Source organism: Lathyrus oleraceus, chromosome 6 (genome assembly GCF_024323335.1).
Source record: "Lathyrus oleraceus cultivar Zhongwan6 chromosome 6, CAAS_Psat_ZW6_1.0, whole genome shotgun sequence".
Lineage (NCBI taxonomy): Eukaryota > Viridiplantae > Streptophyta > Magnoliopsida > Fabales > Fabaceae > Lathyrus > Lathyrus oleraceus.
Genome location: NC_066584.1, coordinates 53835467 through 53861569, shown reverse-complemented (window position 1 = coordinate 53861569; position 26103 = coordinate 53835467). Strand labels below are relative to the sequence as shown.

Genomic DNA, 26103 nt, shown 5'->3' with positions numbered 1-26103 from the left:
TTATTATATACAAATATTTATCACAAATTTTATAACACAATTAAATTAAATTAATAATTAAAATTTTAAGAATACTATTTATATTTTCACGTGCGTGCATATTTAAAAAGCGGATGAGTGTCAAATGAGAGTAGAAATAAAAAGTATCTACTATCTATCTAATAAAATATTATACTCTAGATTTCACCATTAAACCCTTATTAAATCAAGTTATTCTTTTCCTAGTTACAGGGTTATTCCTGGCTAAACATACTTAAGTAACTTTTTAAATTTCCAAGCAAAACTTAAAAGTCGTTTTCCATGTGTCAATGTAAAATTCACTTTTCAGTATGCTATACGCATAAAGTACTTAAAAGACACTGTACTGAGATATTAAGACACTCCAAAATTTTAAAACTCTCCCTCTCCATTATCCCACCTCTGCCCCAACCCATCCTCGGAGCCAAACCACCTCCTATGTAGCTTTTGTTCCATTATGTTCTTATTTCACCATCTCCGTCCCTAACTCTACCGTCATTTCAACTTTCGCCCGATTTTGTTCAGCACGGAAGAAGTTCCCGACCGCCGTCGCAAGAAGGTGGTTTTTTACTTTTTTTTCCATCGGTTTGGTTATATCTTTGTTCAACCGGTTGCAAAATATATTCAATCTTTGATTTTTACTCTTTGTTATTGTTTAATGATTGTGTATTCATTGTGTTGAAAGATGTTTAATATTTTTTTTTTTGGAAAACCTATGTTCAAAGCTCCCATGATTGTTGATAAACGTGATTGTAGTTATTTTCCTTTCTTCTTTACCTCCTCAATGTTGAATTTCATACGTAAGATGACAATATATTAGTTCATATTACTGTTTGGTTAATGATATGCGTTGTTGAATCTTTTATGGAAAACCCATTATATTTTGTATCTTATGAATGATGTTTATTTTTTGTTGTTGTTTTAAATTATCATACCAATCTAATGGCACACCCAATTGAATATGTTAGGGATATTAATGACTCCAACGATTTGTGAAAGATTATTGTTAGGATTATAGATTTATGGGTTGTCAAAAATGTATCTAACAAAGAGCATTTGGAAATGGTTTTAGTTGATGCAAAGGTACGATGATATCTCATTTTACATTCAACATATGTGTAGTTAGGGACGAGGATGGCGAAATGAGAAATGACGGTGTAGTTAGGGATGGAGATGGCGAAATGAGTAACTTTTGCAGAAGTTGCACCACACAAAATTAACTTGAAACTATGAGTGGTTGCTTTAAAGGAGAAATCATTATTGGCAATCTTGAAATTCTGCATGATGTAGGTATTTCCAACTATAAGTATAGATTTGTGCTTCGAAACCAAATGTGATGGTATAATTACTTGGATCATGTCGCACTTAGAAATCAAATATAAATAATGGAACAGAAGCTGCAGAGGAGATGGTTTGGCTCCGGCGGTGGGGTTGAACCGACGATGGGGTTTTATCTCATTTTTTGTGGTGCAACTTCTGCAAAAGTTACTGATTTTCCCGACATACCGCTAAACCATTTGAAATTGATTAGTTTGACATCCATCATTGCGGGGAGGTTTCAACCTGATTTCTTAGTTGGTAATTTAATTATATAACTTTGTTATTTTCATATTTAATCCTTTAAATTTATCTTTCTTACATTAGTAAAAAAAATAGATTTCATTGGAGGAGTAACTAAGATCATTCAAACCCAAGTGAATGCTGAAAATAACAAAAACAAAGTTGTCTGCTATCACTAATATGAGATGTTTCCTTATTATTCTCAATTTTAAATGACACAAAATTAACTATCAATGATGTCAATGTGCTTGAGATTAAGAAGTTAAAAGAAAGGTGGTCGCATTTTCGTATTTACATTATCTTATATGTTATATTAATGTTAAATCTTGATTTCTGTATAACGTTCATGTCTGTCTTTATAAATCCAATTCTTTAAGGGGAAATTCATTTATTATTTGCGTCAAACATGGAACTTGACTTAACTCAAAACTCACAATACTCAAACATTGATAAGTTTTCTGTAAAGCTGAAAGTATAAGCCTTACAGAAATCAACAATCTTCATAACGTAAGTGTATGTTTATCCATTGTTACATTATCCATCATTAGGTTTTTCATAATGTGTTTTATTACACCATACTAGGAGACAACCTGTGTAATTATTGCCATGTTGGAAAAATTTAAGGCTGGTCAATCTGGGTGGTAATATGATGGTTGTGGTGAGTATACCAGAAGTGTTGCACTTAAAGATGGAAACTTGAAGTATTTTGCGAATCATGAGACCGATGAACCCATGCCAAGGTGTCTTTTTGAAATAAATGATTATTAGTATTCATAGTATGGAATATTATGTCATGTATGAAAACTGATTTCATATACCAAATTTGTTATTATAGATACAAACTTGAAGTTTTGGGTGTGGATGGAAAATTCAGGGCAAAGTTTGTGTTTTGGGACAACGATTGTGTCAAACTGATGGTCAAATATGCCCTTGAGCTGAAGAGGCAGTTGATTGAGGTAGTTACATATCTTACTTCAAAACATATTGTTTGTATCTGATTTGTTAGCAAAGCTTTTTATGATTTGAGGTTGGTGAAGATAACACCCTTGAATTTCCTTATCCACTTGATATGCAATTTTGAAGAAAGAGTTGGAAATTATAGTTGTTTTTCAACCAAAGTATGGGAGATTGTCTGTTGTTGAATTCAGAGATGACAAAGAATCGCGTAAGAAAATAAGGGACAATCTTAAGTTGGAAGAAGTAATCTTATAGCAAATCCTTTGGTGAAACATACCAATTATAAAATTTATAAAATAAACAATCTTATAGCATACTCATACCACCCATACCCCATGTACATCTCCACTCGTTCTTTGTCTGATTTGATGACCTCACAGTCATAGTAGTCCGTAGTGTCAAGATCCATTAGGGTACACTGAGTTTGGTCAACACGTAAACCCATCCTTATAACTTTGGTTGGAAAATGCTATAAAGAATGCAGTTTTGTAAGTAAATAATTAACAAAATTTAATGGATCTTTATAAAAATGAAAAGCATAACATCTATTGTTTGTGTGCTGATTTTGTTCAAATTGTTACCAAAATATTTCTTCTGCCCTTCATTGCCATGGTAACCTTTTTCTCCCCGAATAAATCAACTGCCAACTCCTGTATGTCATCATTCACCTGTTCAACTGGACCATGTTCCTAAGGTATATTAATCTTATGGAATAATTTTTGTGCTTGAAGTTCATTGGGAGGTTGATTCACTTCTTCCCATTCTTAGCAATAATTTCCATCACTTCAGTCGTGTCAAGGGATAAAAAACAACAAATTCCATTATTAAAAGAACAAAATTACTTATGAACAAAGACAATATCATGCAAAATGTTGCAAAAAAATAAAATACTTTCATAAAACTTTGTTTGGTATGTTACCCGTTATAAGTAGAATAAGACGTATTGAGATGGGCTTCAGATTCACGATGGTGACTTAAGGAAATTTTTTAATACTCTTGGTGTCTTAGATATGTTGTGAATCTATTAGAGATTTGCATGTATATATAAAGAAATGTAAGCTTTAATGTTGCTTCTGAAAATGAAGTTGCTATAATGACTGATTTAATGTTGGAGTGGAAATATTACAAAGAGATGTTATGATGCATCTGACATAATAACATTTCACACACAACCATTGAGTTACCATGCTTTAGAAAAACGTGTAAACCATTGAGTATGCATGTTGTCAAAAGTAACTTATGTATTAATCGTAACACGTTTCCAACATCTAAATGCATTAACATGTTGATGTTATTCATAACTTTAGTGTGGCTAGGCATATCCCTATTTATGGTGACCTTTTAGCTTTCTTTATAAATTGAGACATTTTAGAACATCCGTGCAAATCATTATTACTATGGCTACTAATATCTGTAATCATGAACCCGTGCAAGTCATTAGTGTGGCTATGTATATATTCGTCTCTGAATTTATTGGATTATTACAATATTATAGTAACACCCGTCTTTTCTATAGCCTTAAGACATACAATTTGGACAAACTAAATTTTACATAAAATGTTGACAAACTAAATTATTTTATCAAAGAAATTTGTGTAAGCATGCACACTTACTTCAATACACTATTCGTACCTCATTGATTTTACATTGTGCCAATTGTAGAACCTGTTTTCCAAATGACTTAGTGTAGCCCCTGACAAAATGGATTTTCATGATTTGTCCATAAAACAAAATGATGCATTGGCACGACAGAAAAGGAAAACCATTCTTAAAGAAAGAAGATAAAAAATATACAAATTTGATGAGAACAATGACAATAACCATCAAGGTCATGAGATGTTTAAACCTTCATCCAAAAGTCGTAACAACACATCACTAACTGATATAACCTCATCCATTCTTAATGAAAGAATCCAAAATATTAATACACAACCAATTGGATCAAATCTTTCGACAAAAAAATATTTAAGGTGGGTGTTATTCAATCTTTGGGTGTCAATCTCCTGAATAAGTTTACAAATGATACTCATTATTATACTTCTTCATCAATAAGTCATATACCAACTAAAGAATCTGCAACATTCATTGTTACTCCAAATGGACACCTTGAGAGTGAAGACTCTCATGATGACAATGCAACTGATGATTACTCGAGTGACAGTGACCGTGAATTCCAAAATGAAGATGCAAACTAAGACACAAGTTTAAGTTTTGATGATGAATAAGAATATGGTTCCCTTTTTACTTTACTTGGTTTTGACAATATTGGTACATATCAGTCATAAGCTGCTTATATTTTTATGATTATTATTTACATAATAACTTTCAATCATTATAATATGATGAAACTTGAATCCAATTAGACTTTACTATGTTTTAGATTGATCATTGTTATATTTACTATGAAGCAATTGATAAATGTAATTTGATTTATAGGATATTCAGATATTGGTGATCCTCTGATTGAATGCACACATTGCGGATCGCTCATGTGGTATCAAGAACGAATTAGAAAACAAAGACATACTACAATTCCTAAGTACCAACCCTGTTGTGGAAATGGTAAGGATGTATTACCACTTTTGAAAACACCTCAATTTTTGCTTCAACATCTGTTATTTGATAAGAATGAAACAAATAGTTGAAATTACCAGAAGTACTGCAGATTATACAACACTATGTTTGCTTTTACATATCTGGGAATGAAGATTGACAATGGATTTCAAAGAGGAGGAAAACCCCCTAACATAGGAATACAATGATAGTTTTTCCATAGAATTGGTAGCATGCTACCGTTGCCTGGACATTCACCAAAGTTTGCTCAACTATACATTTATGACACTGACAATGAGATCAACATAGGATTGAAGGACTAAGGTAATTATTCTAAGGTGACTCAATATTATAGCATAGTTGTCATTCATTATTTTGGATTATAATGAAATATATTATATAAATATTTTATCATGACATGCATGTACAACCCCGATATTCTTCCACAAACTTTTGCAAATTTGAAACTTATGCTAGATGAGTACAATACACATGCCAAGTCTTTTAGAATGACAACAAATAGAATAAAAGATTGTTATGTACCTAATATGAAGTTGAGGTTAATATTTGATAGATCGACATATGGAAGAATTTACAACCAACCAACTGATTATGAGGTTGTTGCACCTATTGTTGATGATATTGATACAGGTTCTAAAAGAGATATTCTACTTGAAAGACAGAGTGGAAGACTGAAAAGAATATGTGAGTTTCATCCAAGCTATCTTGAATATCAGTATCCACTTTTGTTTCCATGCGACAAAGATGGTTTTAGACCTGGAGTGCTTCATAGGGAAACAAATTAAAAGAAAGGAAACAATATGAATAACCTTACCATCAGAGAATGGCTTACATTTAGGATTCAAAAAATAACTAATGAAGCCCATAATTTATTGTGGTCAAGAAGGTTGTTTTAACAATTTTTAGTTAATGAATTTACTATGATAGAATGGCATAGACTGAATTATATTTGTAGCAATCAAAAAAGGCTTAGAGTTTCTAAATATACTAATTTGAATGAAACAAAACAAACTGTAAACTACGAAGGAGCAAACAAAGGTAAAAGAGTGGTTTTGTTGTCAAGTTATGTTGGAAGTCAGAGGTTCATGGAACAACTCTATTTTGATGGAATGATAATTTATAGCCAAATTGGGTTTCTAGACCTTTTTATCACATTTACTTGCAACCTAAATTAATCTGAAGTTCAGAGATTACTTTCAAATATTAACTTACATCCACAAGACCGTCCGGATATCATCTCAAGAGTCATCAAAATAAAGTTTGATGAAATGTTGTGTGATTTAACAAAGAAACATATCTTAGGAAAGGTACTTCCATATAAGTCAATTAAGTAATCTTTCTTATATATATAATTTTAATTACATTGCACATTTATTTGCATTTAGTACTAAATTCACTTATTTGCATATCTATAGACGATTGAATTCCAAAAGCGTGGTTAACCACATACACGTATTCTCTTATTCTTACATCCTTCAAGCAATTATCCAACGGAATATGATATAAAAATATCATTTCATCAGAAATACCGTCAGAAGAACATGGTAGGGAACTGCATCATTTGGTTAAAACACATATGATTCATGGTCCATGCGATTTAGCAAAAAGGTCTTCACCTTGCATGAAAAACAGAAACTGCTCTAAGTACTTTCCTAATAAATTTCAGTCTACAACCATTGTTGATCGGGATGGATATCATATGTACAGAATGTTGGTGTAAGCCCTAGAGGCCAATGCTTTTGGTACTTGTATCGAATTATTTATTAATAATAAAAGGCTTTTTCTTTATTATGTTTGTTTAATAAAGTCCCTAGAATAGCTAGTCTATTTAATGTATCAAGTATGACTTAATCATGAGATCACATTAAACATAAGGACACTATTCTTAAAGTATCCGTAGTCGAGCTTTATTATGAAGTGGGATAATATTAAAGCATTAAGACTATTATGTTTGTAGACTGATGATCACATCTCATGGATCATGGATAAAGAGTTATCAAGTCTTAAACATAAGTATGAATATTAGGAGTAATATTTATACCGGATTGACCCGCTATGAGAATACTATATAGAAAGTTATGCAGAGTGTCATAAGTTATTCTCATGGTGATAATGGTGTATACCACTCTTCGACCTGAAACCACTATGGACCCTAGATGTAGAGTCGAGTGCTTTATTGTTGATCCAACGTTGTCCGTAATTGGATAACCATAAAGACAGTTGATGGGTACTCCACGAAGCATGCTGAGGGACATGAGTGACCTAGATGGAATTTGCCCATCCTGCATAACAGGATAAATGTCTACGGGCCCAATATTGAACTAGACAAGGATGACACGGTCTATGCCTTGTGTTCAATATAGACATAAGGGCAAAAAGGTAATTATACACATAAGTATTATCACAGAAGGTTTTGTCAGATCACATGACATTTTCGTGTCTTGGGTAGCAGTGATGTGTTGCTAGATACCGCTCACTATTTATTATGTTAAATGCGTGATTTAATATAATTGCCAACGTCACGAAAACCTACAGGGTCACACACAAAGGACGGATTGATGAGAGATAGAGTAACTAAGGAATACCGTAAGGTATGGTGCCCTTAAGTGAATTATAGAACATCGTAAGGTACAGTGTACTTGAGTAGAATACGAAATATGGTAAGGTACCATGGGCTTAAGTGATTTTGGGCATATTATAAGATATGGGCCAAAATACACTTAAGTGGGCTTTTTAGCTTGAAGCCCACACAAGTGGTTCTATAAATAGAACCCTTGTGCAGAAGCATTCATTGCGGTTGCATTATTTTCATTTTTTTTCTCTCTCTCTCTCTCTCTCTCTCTCTCTCTCTCACTCAAAGCCTTCATTCGTACCAGCTAGCACTGAGATTGAAGGAATCCGTTCGTGTGGACTGAGTAGAGACGTTGTCATCGTTCAACGTTCGTGATCGCTTTGTGGATCTGCATCAAAGGTTTTGATCGTCACAAGAGATCTGCACCAAAGGTTTCAATCGTCACAAGAGGTAAATATTCTATCACTGATCATGACCATTCGTAAGGATATCTAAAGGAGAAAATTTTAATTTCCGCTGAGTTTTGGACCGCAATTCTCCTTCACAGAAGACGAGAGAATGTCAATACAATTATGAAAAAGCATGTCACTCTTGATAGCAGATACGTCGTCCGTTATAATCCATATTTGTTGAAAACATTTCAAGCACACATCAATACAGAGTGGTGTAATCAGAGCAGTTCGTGAAGTACTTATTTAAGTACATTAACAATGAGTATGATCAAATTACCTTTGTTGTTGTAGAAAATGGTACCGACGAATCTTCCGTGATCAGAAATGTTGACGAAATCAAGCAATATATTGATGGTAGGCGTGTCTCACCAAGTGAAGCATGCTAGAGGTTTTTTTCATTTCCTATTCATGCTAACATCGGTGGAAAGGTTCTTGATAGTTTCAGGGATGCATGTTTTGAAATGGGATTTCTCGAAGATGACACTGAATATGTTGTAGCTATAAATGAAGCAAAGGATTGAGGTTCCCGTCACTTCTTGAGAAAGTTATTTGTGACTATGCTACTATCAAGTAACATCAATAAACCACGTCATATTTGAGAAAGAACTTGGAGCACACTATGTGACATTATTCTCTATCAACAAATAAACAAGACAAGTGATAGAGGTAATTGTGTATTGTTGTATTTTTGAAAGCAAACTATTTTAAATGGTATTAAGTCAAGTAAAACAGATTTTTGTTACTATTCAAATGCAGCCACAACTTAATTATAGTAAACTATGTGCGTAACTTATAGATATCCAAATCCGTTATAATGCAGCCACAAGTCATATATGTTACTATATTTTATAACTTAATTAACAACATGCTACTATATTTTTTATGTTTAGTTCAATATGTTGCTACTGTTTCTGTTGTTATAAAAATTTATTACGCTCAAAATCCATTAAAGTTCAGCTGCAAGTTGGATATAACAACTCATTTGTCATAGACAGTGGGATAATGTAGTTGTTTATTGAGTTCCACTAAGCAAATCATATATATGTAGTGAATGTTGTTTAAATGAAGTGTTGATTCATTTATTTTTTGACCGCAGTTGTCAGATTTTGACCGCAGTTGTCAGAGGAAGAGATAAAAAACCTGACACTTATTGAAATTGAGAATTTATTGCAAGCAAATTGAAGAAGCTTACATGAATTTAAAGGCATGTCTTATCCAGATTCATATGTCACAAGGCACATTGGTAATAGATTGATTCATGACGATTTGGATTACAATGTTGATACCTAACGACAAAATTTCCATCATTTATTTCATGCACTTACAAATAATTAATTTTACTATCACTATAATTTTATGTTGAACTTATGTCATGAAAATACATGTTTGAATTTTTAATGATAAATCTCACATTACAATTGATATATGAACAACATTCAATTTTTGAAAAAATCATGAAAGTTGTCAACAATCAAAGAGGAGGGGTGATTTTTTTACATGGTTATGGAGGGACTGACAATGCTTTCATGTGGAGAACTCAGTCAAGTGCATTGCGTCCGCATAAAAAAAATTGTTATTACTATTACTTCAAGTGGGATATCTTCATTATTATTTTCAGGTGGAAGAATAACACACTCAAAGTTCAAGATACTCATGCCAACACTTGACAACTCTACTTGCAACATTGAGAAAGATAATGAACATTCACAGTTATTAGAAGTAACTGATTTGATAATATGTGATTAAGCACCTATGTGTCATAAAAACTACTTTGAGAAAGATAATGAACATTCACAGTTATTAGAATTTCCTAGTTCTTTGAGAACATCAGGTTTACCAAATCATAGTATCAAATTGAAAGTTGGAACCCCTATTATGCTAATGAAAAATTTGGACTAGGCTGAAGGGTTGTGCAATCGAACAAGATTAATTGTGACAAAGTTAGTAAATCACATCATTGAGGCAAAAATTATGTCCGGAAAGAACACTGGTAACATAATTTACATTCCCCGAATGTCTATGTCGCCTTCTGATTCACCACGGCCATTCAAGTTAATTATGAGACAATTTCCGATCATTGTGTCATACACAATGACAATAAATAAGTCTCAAGGTCAATTAATGACAAAGAGAATGCATAATGTTCTTTATAAGGAGGTCTTCCAAGCACTTTGTCTTCTATGCTACACTTTAAATCTATATTTTTTTCTTTGTTAGTTATTAAACTTTGTTACTTAGGATACTTGATTAGTATCAGATGAATATCTTTGATCATTGGTATGAAAATCAAATGATTTGATTTTACAAAATATTTTAGTTTATACTTCATAGTACATTTTGCATATTCCAAAAAGATATTATAAATTTTAGTATTCCAGTAATAATAAAATGCAAGATTTTACAATTTAACTTGAGGGATATTATTAGATAGATTGACATGCTGTATTTTGAAGTTTATAATAATGACGTTAGATGTTTTATTCATCTACATTTGTTTTTAAATGTATTTTTTGAATACAGAAATCATTGAAATTATATTAAGTTTGTAATTCTATAAATCTTACCGTATAACAATATGAATTTAAAATTAACAAAACTTATTATCAATTCAGACTCAATTCGTGCGAACGCACTGGTATATACTTAACAGAACTGATATTCGGTTTTATATTAGTGTTGGAGCCCATCAACCAAGCACTTCCAGACTCTGCTACGATAAACGATAACAATGGAAGCTTACTGTTTTTCATTATCCTCCCCACACTCATACTTTTCCTTACACTCCAAACACCACTCTTCCTCTTTCTCTCTCTCAACCTCCGCGCCCATATCCTTCTCCCTAAAACCGCCTCCCGACTCCAACAACTCAGCCTCTCCCGCCCCCGCCCCCGCCCCCTTCCGCCGTCCCTCTAAACCCCTCAAAATCAGAACCACAACCACTCCTCCCCCTAACCCTAAACCCGCACCAATTTCAAATCCTCTCAGAAACCCCTTCCATTCCTCCAATTCCCTCACTAACAAACTCTGGCTCACAAGCAAACTATCTCCTCCACCACCACCACCTCCTCCTCCGCTTCCATTTGAAGCGGAATCAGAGGCTGAAATCTCAGAAGAGGATGTTGAAGACAGTGAAGGTGGAGTAGAAGGCGAGAGCTCCGATGACCGGACTCAGTTCCGGCAACCAGGGAAAATCTTTGTTGGAAACTTACCAGGGTGGGTGAAGAAACAAGAGGTTTCGGAATTCTTCCGGCAATTCGGACCGATAAAAACCGTGATTTTGATCAGAGGTCACAATGACACAGAGAGGAACGCTGGATTTGGGTTTATTATCTATGACGGAGAAACCGCGGAGAATTCAGCCATGAAGGCAGTGGTATTCGATGGTATTGAGTTCCACGGAAGAGTCTTGACAGTGAAACTTGATGATGGGAAGAGGTGGAGGGAGAAAACGCTTGAGAGGGAAAAGTGGTTGCATGGGAATGATGAGAAGGAGTACAGGTCCACATGGCATGAGGAGAGGGATGGTTCCAGGAAAGAGTTTCAGAAGGTTACGGAAACTGAGCCGGAGAATTGGCAGGAGGTTGTTCGTGCTTTCGAAAGAATTAAGAAGGTCGATCATCTTAACTTTACTGTGCACTGTTTATGTCCATCCAATTGTTGATTCTGGGTTGAATATGAAGCATATACACATACACCGGAAATGACACTGACATGTAGACAAAAGTGTCCGTATGCGAGTGTAGGCCTTCAACTTGAAGTGTGGTGTTACATTTTGATGGTCTTGCAGTGAAATCTGTTGCATGATTAGGATAGTTTTGCAGTGAAATTTGTTACAAAATGTTGATAGTTTTGCAGTGATATCTGTTGCATAAATCTGATAGTTTGCAGTGGAATCTGTTGCATAATGTTGATAGTTTTGCTGTGGAATCTGTTGCATAACTTTTTCAATTTGGTTAGAAGGTTCCTTGTGTAGAGTTTTTCTGTAGATAAGGTATTTGCAAGGGTCAGTTTGGTGTACCGCTAGAAATTGAAGGATGAAATGTGCATGAATGAGTTTTCCACGGGGATGAAATTTACATAAGATGCATGTCTGATTTTTCCATGGGGATGGATTTTATTTTAATAACCATGTCATGAACTTTTTGCTCTGTACTGCATTTGTAAGGGTTAACAGTGATGCATTGTGTGAAGTCATAAATGAGGGGTCAATGATAGTATTTTAAAATTAGTGAACCCCCAAATTTGTCCATAAGAAATTTGATAGTTGTCACACTAATCTTTGAGAAAGAGAAAACCCTACACTGGTTCTTCTAAATCACAATAGTCATCCATGTTACTTCTGTAAGGGAATAATGTATTTGGTGTCTAAAAGAATGAAGGTCTAATATTTGTGGTTCGTAACGACCAAGGTGGAGTTTTTTCGTTCAGCTGGCAAGTTTCCCACTGACAATTTAGCAGTTTGTTATTCGTAACAGTTGAAGAGAAAGTTGAAACAAGAGTGATAACTGTCCGGTTAAATATCCATTAACTATGCAATTTAAAGACATCAAAGCTGTTTTGTAGAAATCCCGAAGTTGTAAGCTTGAACTGTAAATCATCTGCTGTGTTATGCCAAGACCAATTAATATGAGGTTGGGCTTTTTAGTTTTTGGATTGTTTATGTAAAGGGACAGGGACGTGGGTGTGAAGAGATTGGGACTTAGCATGTGGATGGTACTAACTACGCCAGATAGATAATAGGTTCCTTGGTTCTCTTTAGTTATACTAGTATGTATGATCCAATTTTTGCGTGCACACTTAGTTATCTATGCAATGATATTATTCCAAGTCCCCCGGGCCCTAGTTAATGCAAAACACTAATAACGGGTTAAAAGAATAAGAAATGTTGCAAAATCTATTTTCATAGTTCATTGAAAATTCATGTTTACATCTTAAAATTACCAAATAGTGCATCAGAAACACAAACCATGTTAAATTAAAAATAATTATTAAGTTTGGATATTTCTTGTGTGGAATATAAGAGTCAAATGTCTCTGTTTTTGGTCAGAGACTCTGAGCTAATAGTTCATTTGTACCCTTCATTTTACTTTTTTTTCCTTGTATTTCTTATAAATATATATCGACATCTACCCTTAATTTAAATAGGAATATATATATAATATATATATATATATATATATATATATATATATATATATATATATATATATATATATATATATATATATATTTCTTATAGTAATTAAATTTGTCAACAATAATGTGTGGTGTTTATAATTTTATTTTTTTTGGATATTATTATTTCGTTTTTATTTATGCACACATAGAGATGGTTGCATGAAAAAGTTTAATGTGCACCTGTGACTTTCACTTTTATTTTTTGTAATGTGGATAATAAGTAATTGCTCTTGGTTTCATTTTGTTCATACTTTTCTCAGCCTGCCAGAAAAGAATATGGCTTGATGATTAAATATTATGCACGACGAGGGGACATGCATCATGCACGTCAAACATTTGAGAGCATGCGAGCAAGAGGAATTGAGCCATCTTCACATGTGTACAGCAGGTAGAATTTAAAATGACATCTTGCTAGAGCTGTGGTGTAATTTAATATAATCAGTTGAACTTTTGTTTTAGAGGTTTTAATCTGACGTCATATTTTGATCGGCATGCGTTGTCTTTCGAGATATGAACATTTATTAAAATGACATCTATTATGTTTTGGAAATTGTTTTGGCTTAATGTTAGACCTGTATTCTTTGACGCAGCGCCATCCGGCTGTGCTACCATGCTATATTGTTTTTAGGGCTAGCCCCCCTTCACTGCTATCCAAGATCGATAACTATGGTTTACCTCGTGCATTTTGATATCGACTGGATCAGATCATGCAGAGAACGTTTATTTAAAGCGTCGTTTCACTATAAGCACTGATGTAAGGAAACATCAATGCTTATAGTGAAACAGATGTAATAACACAACATTTTATATTGACTTCTTAGTCATTATGAGACACCAAAGGAAACAGATGTAATAACACAGCATTTTATATTGGCTCATTAGTCATTACCTCATTATCTTCTCTCACTATACTTCTCTAGTTTTATACTTCTTGTAGCTTACTACATAGTTCCAAGCCATGCCAGATTCCCTTGTCTGTGTGGGATCTTATCTAGGGTAATGCAAGGTTCCCAAAATTTGTTATGGGATTTTGTTTGGTATATTTTAAAGGGGTTGAAATATATTTAAATTTTTTGTATTTTGTGTGTTCTTTTATGTTCTTTGGTTTAAGGAGAATATTGTATCCCCTTCCCTTTGCCATCTCTCTTTTATTTTTTATTTTTATTTTTTTCAAATTAGACTCCTTTTATACAAAAAAAAGCATTATGGTTATTCTTTCTTCTGACTTTAATTATTAATACATGTTAAATGTTTGCAGTCTTATTCATGCTTATGCAGTTGGTAGAGACATGGAAGAAGCATTACATTGTGTTAAAAAGATGAAAGAAGAGGGCTTTGAAATGAGTATAGTGACGTACAGTATAATTGTGGGGGGATTTGCTAAAGTAGGCAGTGCTGAGTAAGTAAACTACACAAACTTCTCCCTTGACATTCTTTTCATCTAAAGTATTGTTTCCTGGAATTAGTTCAAATGCTTTTATAAAAATCTAACACTTTGAAGGGCATATGCTTTTACGTCAATCTATATGTATTGTATCTGTCTTTAACTTTCCCCTCCCCTGTAATGCAAGAGTCCTTTGGGCTTGAAACACAAGTTATGCAAATTCCCTCTTCACACGACTCAATCAATTCAAAATTATGTCTATAACTATGTTGTCAAATAGATCAATCAAATTGCTAAATCAAAGTTTTACGTTTTTTTTCTTATTCTTTCTGATAGAACTAATACAAGGGTGCTTTGTGCTGAATATTTTGCGTATATATTGCTGAAAATAGAGACGAAAAGGATTAAACTCATCCTGCTTGGTCATAGAGCTTTGATAACATGCAACAACAAAAACATCTTTTATTAGGCGGGATTGGTTACACTGATCAATGTCATAAGTCATGTTTAACGACAAACCATTTAATGGGAAGAACTACAAGAATTAAACAATATCATAATTAGTGTTTTATTACACATAGTGTATAACAACACAAGATTGGGAAAAAGCTATACTCAGTTTTTCTCGAGAAGCTTACCCTGTGACAGAAAATGGAATAAAGGTTTCTGGGTTATTTAAATACGGGAAAGATTTTATATTTATTATGTACTCCCTAATTCTCTTTTATAGGCAATTTTTGACTTTTAGGTTCATTGAATAATTGATGTGTCTGGTTTATATATAGTCTAAATACATTATTTATTGAATGAACCTAAAAGTCAAAATTTGCTTATAAAAGAGAATGGAGGGAGTAATAGACAAGCTGAACTTAAACAATAAACTAAACTGTCAACTGAAAATAAATAGACGCGGGAGTGGAATTCTAGCAACATTTATTGAATGAACCTAAAAGTCAAAATTTGCTTATAAAAGAGAATGGAGGGAGTAACAAGCAAGCTGAACTTAAAACAATAAACTAAACTGTCAACTGAAAATAAATAGACGTGGGAATGGAATTCTAGCAACATATTGCCTCTGAGCTTTATAGGTAGAATAACTATTTTTCCAGTTTTTTAAGAAGCTGTAGAGTTTTTTACTTTTACCAGGAAAGTTAATCTCTTCATTATGGTACCTATGTTAGATGCCTTTAATAACTACCTCCTTATTAGGGGGTTTTTATTCTCTCTTTTGTCATAAAAACATGGTAAACTATATAATTGCATCAATTATTGTGGATATGATTGGTTCTAATCCCTACACCCCACCCCACTCCACCCCGAAAATGTGAAGTTTACTGCAATGGTTGGTTTCAGTATCTTTGTCATAATAAGTGATTGGATTAATTCTGAACTTGCTTATTTTTTCTCCTCATATTATACCTAAATAACCCCACTCATGTTTTCTATAATTTTTCCTGGTGCTGGTGTGAAAGTTTTGGTATAGTTTGATTTATGAAAATAATTTTGATTTCCTGTTGATTACCGAGTGAAGAATGAAGCATCAGTTTCTTTCTTGGAGATAACACTATTTGATGTTGCTTTGGAAGTGCTGCAGATAACTGGTTTAAGGAGGCCAAAGGGAGGCTTCCATCTTTAAATGCAGTCATTTATGGTAGCATAATTTATGCACACTGGTGAGCATCCAGTCTTCTTTTATTGGATCAATTTATATGTATTATCCAGAACATTTGATTGTCATATTTTGTTGGTAAATTATTCATGGAGAATTATCTCAAATTTATGCGTCAATTTCTTCTGTTTTTTCGCTTTATTTTATCTTTAATATTAAACTAAACTGTTCATAGCAGCGAAATTTTAAAAACATAAAAAACTAATCCAAGTAGTAGTGTTTTACTAAGACAAGAACATTTACCATTCAAGTGGTTGGTTAATTAAATCAATATTAGTTAACCATTACTCTGTTATTCAGTAGTGTGGTCCATGTTTGTGCCTTGGTGATTATTCTTCCTTAGGTTTTGGTTAATTGATTGTAACTTTTATTCAATTTCCTTCCTCTTTCCTTTTTTTATTTATTGTTTTGTATATCATGATGTGTTTTACAGTCAAGCTTGCAAAATGGGTCGAGCTGAAGCCTTGGTGAGGGAAATGGAAGAACAAGGGATAGATGCGCCTATTGGCATATATCATACCATGATGGATGGTTATACAATGATTGGCAATGAAGAGAAATGCTTAATTGTGTTTGAAAGACTTAAGGTATAGCTTGTTAATAAGTTTTTCTGTGGTCATTGGCTTTGTAGTTTTTGTATGTTATTGCTGTGTGCTGTTATGAATTATTTCAATGAAAAGAAAACATTCCAGCTCATAAGAAGATCCACTTGTATGTAAGCTTCTTTTTGAAAAAGTAGATCTTTTTTGCTTACTTTTGCCTGTACTCTAGATTTTTTCTTGAATTTTGAATCATAATTCAAAATTTTGGCAATTTATCCTAATATAAAGTAAGGCTGCCTACATTTGATTTTTAATGGGTCCAACCCTTCCATGGATACCTTTATGGAGGCAGCTTTAAAGACTATAGCATAGAGTTGGCTTGTTTTCTTTCCTCTCCCATGGTCTCTATACTGTGTTATCACTTTGGCCATTGGAATCTTCATATCCTACCCACTTCTTTCATGCACTTTAAAGCCTACTGCAGGGTTTCCCTGTTACTGCACAGCCATGCACTTCCCTAATTGAAGTGTGCTGTGCTACACCTCTTGCAATTTTCTGCACATTCTCTCTCCGTCCCTAGGTTCAGTGGAACATTTCAGCCCCTCTCCCATGTGGTTTTCCCCGTGTGGCCATGTATTTGGCCATTGAGATTCACCTGCTCCTGTTTGGCATTCTCCTGTATGTTTTGCCCAGTTTCTATGCAAGATAATCTATTATTTCCCCTGTTTGGCTTCAACTTGTTTTCCTCGTCACAAATTACATTCTTCTTACACGGGTTATCATGTTTTTATTCCTTTTTTGAACTTCCTTCCCCACTTTTTGTGCTGTTTGAGTCAGTTTGGTCTGTTTTGGCAGTGTCTTGTATGGATTTCTGTGTTCTTGGCCCCATTTGGGTGTTTTGATCTGTTTGTACTGTTGTGTTGTGTTCTCTTCCGGGTGCTGGTTGTTGATTGGAGCCAGTTCAAGCCATTTTTTAGCTGATTCGTGACAATTTTTTCCATTTCCAATGCTTTTTCAAGGAAATTTATCAGTCACAATGAAAATTTTTGTTTGGGAAAATATATAATATCCAGTTATTTAGTCATTTTGTATATCTAGTGTGTAAGATGTTTGTTTACTTTTTGTTTTTAGGAAAGGAGTCTGTTTTTGTTTGTTATATAAAACTTTATTTTCTTCTTAATTTAGCATTTGATATATTGCTTTACTAATCACCTTGACCTATTAAACACGATATCTAAAACCTTTTGTGTGCCGCTCCATTTGAACAACTGCGTAACATGATTTATTTTCCGATGAAGGAATGTGGTTTTTCTCCCTCGATTGTCAGCTATGGTTGTCTTATTAATCTTTACACCAAGGTAAGATATTTCATTACCTTTCATTTGGTTATTTTGGTATTGTGTTTATCTATCTCATTGAGCAGTTACTGCCTGTTTTTCTTGTATAAACTTTGGGCTCTCGCAAATATTTGATTGGAAATTCTCATCATATATGTTGATTATTATTATACCAATAAAAAGTAACATTGTTTCAACCAAAATGATATTAAGATTAATGTATAAATTTTAAATGTCCAAAACTAGGGTTTATTTGATTACATTTGCAATCTCTTAAAACATTTGACATGAAAGATCAATATATGGACAAAATAAATAGGATTCAGCCATGTGCATAGGAGCTAGATAGGTCCACAAATCTCCCGCTGTTCTTTTCCTTATTTTATGAGACATATGGTATTATATTTGTCTTGTGTGCGTGCATATAACTTTTTACACTCGGTGTTAAAATGAGTGTCGTTTGAAGCTTTTACACACATATTAACCGAATAATGTCGTTAAAAGACATGACACTTTTGCTTAAGTAATCTTATTAACTATTAAAAGACATGACACTTTTGCTTAAGTAACCTTGTTAACTACTACCTCCGGTCTTATTTATAAGAGAAAATTTACTTTTTAGGTTCATTGAACAATAAATGTATTTGGATTCTAAAACTGACCATATACATTGAATATTTCAATGAATCTAAAAAGTCAACTTTCTCTTATAAATAGGACCAGAGGATGTAGTTATGTGTTTCTCGACATTATGAATGCAAAGTGAACAATAGTGTTTTGGAATTAGTATACATAGTAATAATTGGATCAGACAATTGAAAAAAATAATTAACTCTATTTTGTTAAGTGAAAGTGACATTTATTTTGAACTAAATTTTCTAGCCTAAAGTGACCCTCATTTTGAAAGGAGGGAGGGAGTAATTAATAGTTTAAAATATATAATAGAAACAAAAATATGAAAAATAAATAGAATATTCAGATGTAGTATTAATTATTTAATCTTAATTGCTTGATAAATAAGTTTCATTACTTTTTTATGCTAAAACAGGTATTATAAACACTTTTAATAACTAATAATATTAAATTATAAGTTTATATATAGACAGAGCATATCAAATGAGAGGAGTGGTTTATTGTGAGAAATGAGATAAGAGGAGTAAATCATATCCGAAGGATAAAAATTAGTAACTGTTAAGATTAATATTCTTTTTAAAAACTGAGTGTTCTTATTCTCCAAGGTATAAGGTATGCGTGCCTAGTCCTTCTTCAGGTGTTCTACACCTATTCCTGCTTACAATTTTAAATTTTCAAAACTGACTTTTCTAATTCATATTTCTGCCTGGTGATCTAAGTTCTGACTTTCTTTCTATCCCTATTTCTGTAACGTGCTGCACCTGCACAAATGGTATGATTTTAATCAATTAAGGATGAGGTTTAGGAAATAAAATATTATGATCATAAGAAGTCAAAAACAACTTTTGAAGCTGATTCCAACTTCCAATTGATCGAAGCCCCTGATAAATAACATTTTAATCGTTCCTGGGTTTCTCCAACCCGCATCCCACTAGTTTCACACGTGCCAGAGCTCGGCAGATGAAGAGTAAGATGCAGGTCGAAGAGATAAAAAGGCGCGTTCAGATTTAAAAGAAAAAAAAAACTTCATTCTTAAATGTTTGTGTTGATCTAATGGATATTATTTAAATCTTGTCTCTCACCATAAACCACTCTTACTCAATATGCTCCCTATCAACACACACACACACACACACTATTACTATAGAGGCTATCTCACTATGCGCTATGTTATCGCAGTTTCAAGGTTGGCCACTCAGCATCTCTATCTGAGATTTAAGACATAGATTCCACCACACAAAAACTAAGCTTGGCATATATGATTTATGTACTCTAACTTTGCTTAACGGGTTGAATTTTGAGATATTTAGTTAATTACATCTGTTTATCTTTCTTCTCAGATAGGAAAAATTTCCAAAGCATTGGAGATTAGCAGAGTGATGAAAACTCTTGGTATAAAACATAACATGAAGACCTACTCTATGTTGTTCAATGGGTTCGTGAAGTTGAAAGATTGGGCCAATGCATTCTCCATATTTGAAGACATTACTAAAGATGGTTTGAAGCCTGATGTAATACTTTACAATAATATTGTAAAAGCTTTTTGTGGGATGGGTAATATGGATCGTGCCATTTGTATTGTGAAGCAAATGCAAAGGGAGAGGCATAGACCCACAACACGCACCTTTTTGCCCATTATACATGGTTTTGCCAAAATCGGAGAGACGAGGAGAGCCTTGGAGATTTTTGATACGATGAGAAGGAATGGATGCATTCCTACTGTACACACATACAATGCTCTTATTCTTGGCCTTGTTGAGAAGTGTCAGGTAACTTGTGCTTGACAAACCATTGTCAATTGAGATACAAAATACTTGACATGATTTTTGCTACTTTTTATTTTTAATTTTTTTAATGTTTATTTCAATTAGGAAAAGGAAAAATAAATTGATTAAGTGCCAACTGCAGTATGTGCTCTTGAAAAATTGCAAAAAAATTAAAAATAAGGATGACCTTTAATAATGAAAAATGCTGAATATATCTTTTTTCTGAAGGTTAAATTTGTTGGAGTGACAATACACCCAATTTTTTGATGGGAGGACCTAATGATAAAAAGAAAAGGAAATGCCCTGTGTTTTAGTATCTGATAGTTACTTGGGTATGAGGAAGTTTGTTGGTAGTAAGCCACGTTAATTACAGTCCATTCCTAACTTCCTTAATTGCAACAACTTTGGGTTGCCTTCATCGCATGCATCCAGCAGCACCTTCTGTGTGCTGGGTGTGAAGGGGTGTTTAGTCCAACATCACCTAGGGGTATGAGCTAAGTAGTGTTTACAAGCGATGTAGTCCTCACACTTCACTCTAAAACCCTATTTTGTCAGGCCGAGTCAAACTCTATGCCCAAATTCTAAGAATTTTATTGTTTTAATTATGCATCTTTAGCTTTATGTGTTATATTTTGCACAGCTGTAAATAAATGATTGTAAAGCAAGCTCACTTTGCTTGATAAATTCAGAGCAGTGATTGAATACATCACGAACTTCACTCTTTGCCTTTGGGTTTATCTCTTAACGATCTTCACTTAATCAAGTTTATTTGATCACATTGGTAGTAACAAGAGCCTCTCATGTTACATGAGAGATGTTAGATACATTTGTGTGGGTTTCTTACTTTTGTCAGTGAGAACTGTGAACATTAATGATAGAACCAACTGGTATATTATACTAAAAATGGGAAAGAATTCTCTTTGATTACAACAATGGCAGCACTTCAAGGGTCTGCCTACCTCCCAATGCCATAAGGCCATATTCCTCTCAAATTACTAGATGCCCCCTTCTATAATCCTCCTATATATTTATAGGCAGCATGCCTTATTTATTTGGCCTAACTACCACTCAACCAAACTACTAACTACCACTCAACCAAACTACTAACTACATCCATTAACTAATTAGTTAACTAATCAACTACTTAACTAACAAGTAACAACTTCTTAACTAACAATAGGAGACCTAACAATTAATTTGAAGGTACAATACTCCACCAACGTTTGAGTGTGTTTCAGGGGGTGCTAGCAAGTTAGATTTGAGTACTCATTCTGCCAGATGAACATTTTTTTATACAGTTACTAATTTGTCAAAAGTCTAGTACATTTTCCCGTTTAATTTGCATTCTTCTTATTTTATTATGACTATTTTTTCCGGCAAGGGATTGTCTCCAGTGTGATTTCCATTGGAGAGGGAGAAGTGTAGATCTGAACCTTTAATATTTTCTTTTTCATTGACTATCTTTTAATATTTTCTCTTTCACTGACTTTTGTAATTTTAAGTAGCAGCTCAAATTTAACTGGATAATGATTTCATGGGAGACACTCCCTTCCCATTTTTTTCCCATTTTGATATGTCCTCAATCATTATATATTACTTACTCAAATAGTGTTACATTTCTTGTAGATGGAAAAGGCTGTACGAATATTGGATGAAATGAATTTAGCTGGTGTTAGCCCAGACGAACACACATATACAACTCTTATGAAAGGTTATGCTTCGCTGGGTGATACCGAAAAGGCCTTTCGATATTTCACGATACTGAAGAATGATGGCCTGGAGATTGATGTATATACTTATGAGGCATTGTTGAAGGCATGCTGCAAGTCTGGAAGAATGCAAAGTGCCCTAGCTGTCACAAAAGAAATGAGTGCAAAGAAGATTCCAAGAAACACCTTTGTCTACAACATTCTAATTGATGGGTATAATATGAATAATTTACATCTAACAGAATTTAACATGAACTTATATTTTTATGTAACATTTGGATTTGGTTGTATATTCTTTCAAAATGGCACTTTGTATTCAGTTTTACTCTGTTATTCCATGTTTACTTACATGCATTTTTTTAGTATTTTTTCCTTAATGGCTTCTCAACCTAATTATAACATAGTTTTAAATTTTAGTTGGGCTCGGAGAGGTGATGTTTGGGAAGCTGCGGACCTGATGCAACAGATGAGAAAGGAAGGCGTTCAACCGGATATTCATACCTACACTTCTTTTATAAATGCTTGTTGTAAAGCTGGGGATATGCTGGTATGTTTGTTGATGAATATAATTTATTATTAAGGGTATAACTGAATCATTTCATGCTTCTTCATCTGTCATTTGAAATATTATTAAGCTGGAAACATTTCTTGTTATGTGTCTCATTTCAATTCGTTCTGCATGCTCTCACATTTTGGTTAATGCTTATACAAGACGCTTTTGATAATGCTCGTTCTGCTTTCTCAGTGTTGAATCTCCTCAACCCATGATTTTGATTTTCACTAGCAGGTTTTAATATATTTGTCAAATTTTCCAATTTATTAATATCATTTATCAATCACTTTTTATGGTTGTCAGAATGCAGCACAGATTATCGAAGAAATGGAAGCGCGCGGTATAAAACCAAACCTCAAAACCTACACCACTCTTATACATGGTTGGGCACGTGCTGCTTTTCCAGAGAAGGCCTTGAAGTGTTTTGAAGAGATGAAAGTAGCTGGACTGAAACCAGACGGAGCAGTGTATCATTGTCTTATGACATCTTTGCTATCCAGAGCTACCGTTACTCAATCGTATGTTTATAGTGGACTCTTGTCTATATGTAAAGAGATGATAGAATCTGAGATTACTATTGACATGGGAACTGCAGTCCACTGGTCGAGATATTTGCGCAAAATTGAAAGAACTGGAGGAGAACTGACTGAAGCCCTACAAAAGACATTTCCTCCTGATTGGACCTCGCATAATATTCTTGCTGTCAACTGTGAAATAGAAACCGCTGATCCTGTAATTGACGATCATGGTGATGATGATATTGTATATTATTCCAGTGAAAGTGATAATGACGAGTACACACGAGATGAACATCATGGTAATACAGGTGATGATTTTTAATTGTTAGTGTAAATGGAAGTGGCATAATTCCATATTTTTGGCTATTGAACTCTTACAAAAAAGTGGGCATAAATGGTGATATGATATCCCTTGGTCTTCACTGCTAGTTTAAGAATCCACGAGTTCTCAAATGTTCTGAACGGCCATTCGAATTCCTTATGTTGTAAAGTCCTCGGTAAATATTTTAGTTGTAATTTTGAAAATTTGTTGAAGAATTAGTAGCAATTGTTAATATGAAGAGCTATATAGGGAAAAGGGGGGAAATGTCATCATGAGATTATTTATCATCTTTAGTATAATGGTGTTCAGTTTATTGTCTTTATAGGGTAATGAACACTTTCAGTTTTTGATCAAGATCAAATGACTCGTTCCAAAGTAAACAAATACAAGTAAATTATTTGTGGCCATATATCCTAAGAAATTGAAATTTATTAAAGTATCCTATATGTTTTTAGGCACCTCAAATTTTAAGAAATGCTTTGTGTTATCGGAGATGCATCTCTCTGGATTCCAATTTTATGAATAAATTTATTTTTAAAATTTTTTTGGAAATGTATTTTTGAAATTTTTTCAATGTATTTCCGAAAAAGTGATTGTTGCAACAGTTGGACAAATTGGATGCATACCATATAAATTAGCATGATTTAATGGAAACAGCAGCAACGACAAGATTCAACTCAGGTCTTAATCTGTTAGTTCCGAATTTCTATGGAGGACAGTTTCTAGGATCAAAGGTTGTGTACTTGGCTTTTTATCAAAGCAGGGAAGATCTTGCCACAATTTTTTTTCTAGAAGCATGACAAGAAAAAGTGTATGGTTTCAAAGGTTGGTTTTGGACATTGTTTTATTGATGTTATGAAACAATGGACAAATCACTTATCTTCCATTGCAACAACCATGTGAATGTGAAGAACGTGGAAAATATTTGTTTTGGGATGCTTTTCATCCTATTGAGTTGACAAATATTTTGTTAGCAAAAATATCATACACTTCACAAACATGATTAAAAAAAAGAACATTACCGTATGATTTTTCATCTGTAGCAAGATCTTCACTTTGATAAAAATCCAAATACACAAACTTTGATCCTGGAAGCTGTTCTCCATTGAAATTTTGAACTAATTGTTTATGACCTGAGTTGAAATACATAATCATGTTGTTGATCTTGTCGTTGCATTTGTTGTTGTTTTCGTTAAAACGTGTTAATTCATATGGTATGCTCCCAATTTGTCCAATTGCTGCAAGAATCACTTTTCTTGAGATGTATTTTTGGAATAAAATTTATTCATGAAATTGGGGTATGCCTCAAAAACGAATGAAATGTGTGTATTGGGGTGCATCCGGAGAAGCATCTCCGAAAACAAATAGCATGTTTGAAAATTCGCGTGGCGCCTATGAAAGATATATGGTGCATTAGGAAACCCTCTTATTTGAATATTTAAGTTTAATTTTTCTATGGTATAGGCATTTTTAACGGAGTTTTCTTTACTTTGTTAAGTGGTAAATAGAAACGAGATGTCCTTACTTGGGTAGAAACCCAAATAATGATTTAGGCATACATAGGAGTGGACAACTAATGGATTGAACGGATTTTGACCCCAAAGACTCATCAAATCTAATCCGGAGCATTTAACTTGACACCCCACAATGTGATTGTTATTACCTTTATCCTCATACTATATATTTCTTTTTGGAATTTATTATTGCGTTACTGAAAATTTTGAGAAAATACTGAATTTTTTTTGAAAAAAAAAATCTGATAAAAAAAATTTACAATCGAAAATTTCCGGTAAACTACAAAATTTTTCGAAATTTCTAACAAAAAAATAAAAATTTCGTATCAGAAATTTCAAAATGAACTATTAGAAAAATGGTTTGTTATCGAAAATTTTGAATGAACTATCGAAAATTTCATTCGCATTTGACTCAAATTTTTTCATTGACATTTTGGGAATTATGAAAATATACGGGGGTGTCAGGTTTAATTTTGGGATGGCAGGTTTAATTCCTCCCCAATTCGTGGTTGAAATCTTAAGGCCCATTTTTTAAAAAAGAAATTTCTTATTCCACTTTATAGGATGGAAAAATGCCCTCTAGAAAATCCAAAATGGCTATCTGATTTTGAAGATGCATCTTTGAATGCATTTTATCATAAATTAAAACGTTAACTGATTCAGAGATGCATCTCCGTAATATTTTAAAACATACATCATGCACCCACTCTGGAAGACATTTTACATGTTTATTATTCCGGAGATGCACATCCGTTTATTTTACGGAGATAAATCTCTGTAATCTATTAGAACAATGCATGTTATATTTTGTTTATGTTTATTCAGATAAAAATTTATAAACGTTA

General features: G+C 33.3%; 1 protein-coding gene across 1 annotated transcript; it reads left to right on the top strand.

Annotated features, from left to right (window-relative positions):
• The first annotated feature begins 10745 nt into the window (after positions 1–10745).
• On the top strand, positions 10746–24062 carry LOC127091707 (pentatricopeptide repeat-containing protein At5g04810, chloroplastic). The gene is made up of 10 exons (XM_051030391.1): positions 10746–11743; positions 13572–13699; positions 14570–14710; positions 16282–16368; positions 16798–16951; positions 18205–18264; positions 20217–20645; positions 22269–22564; positions 22769–22898; positions 23208–24062. The coding sequence occupies exons 1-10, from the start codon at positions 10862–10864 to the stop codon at positions 23742–23744; spliced, it is 2844 nt and encodes a 947-aa protein (XP_050886348.1). The 5' UTR covers positions 10746–10861; the 3' UTR covers positions 23745–24062.
• Positions 24063–26103: the final 2041 nt, after the last annotated feature.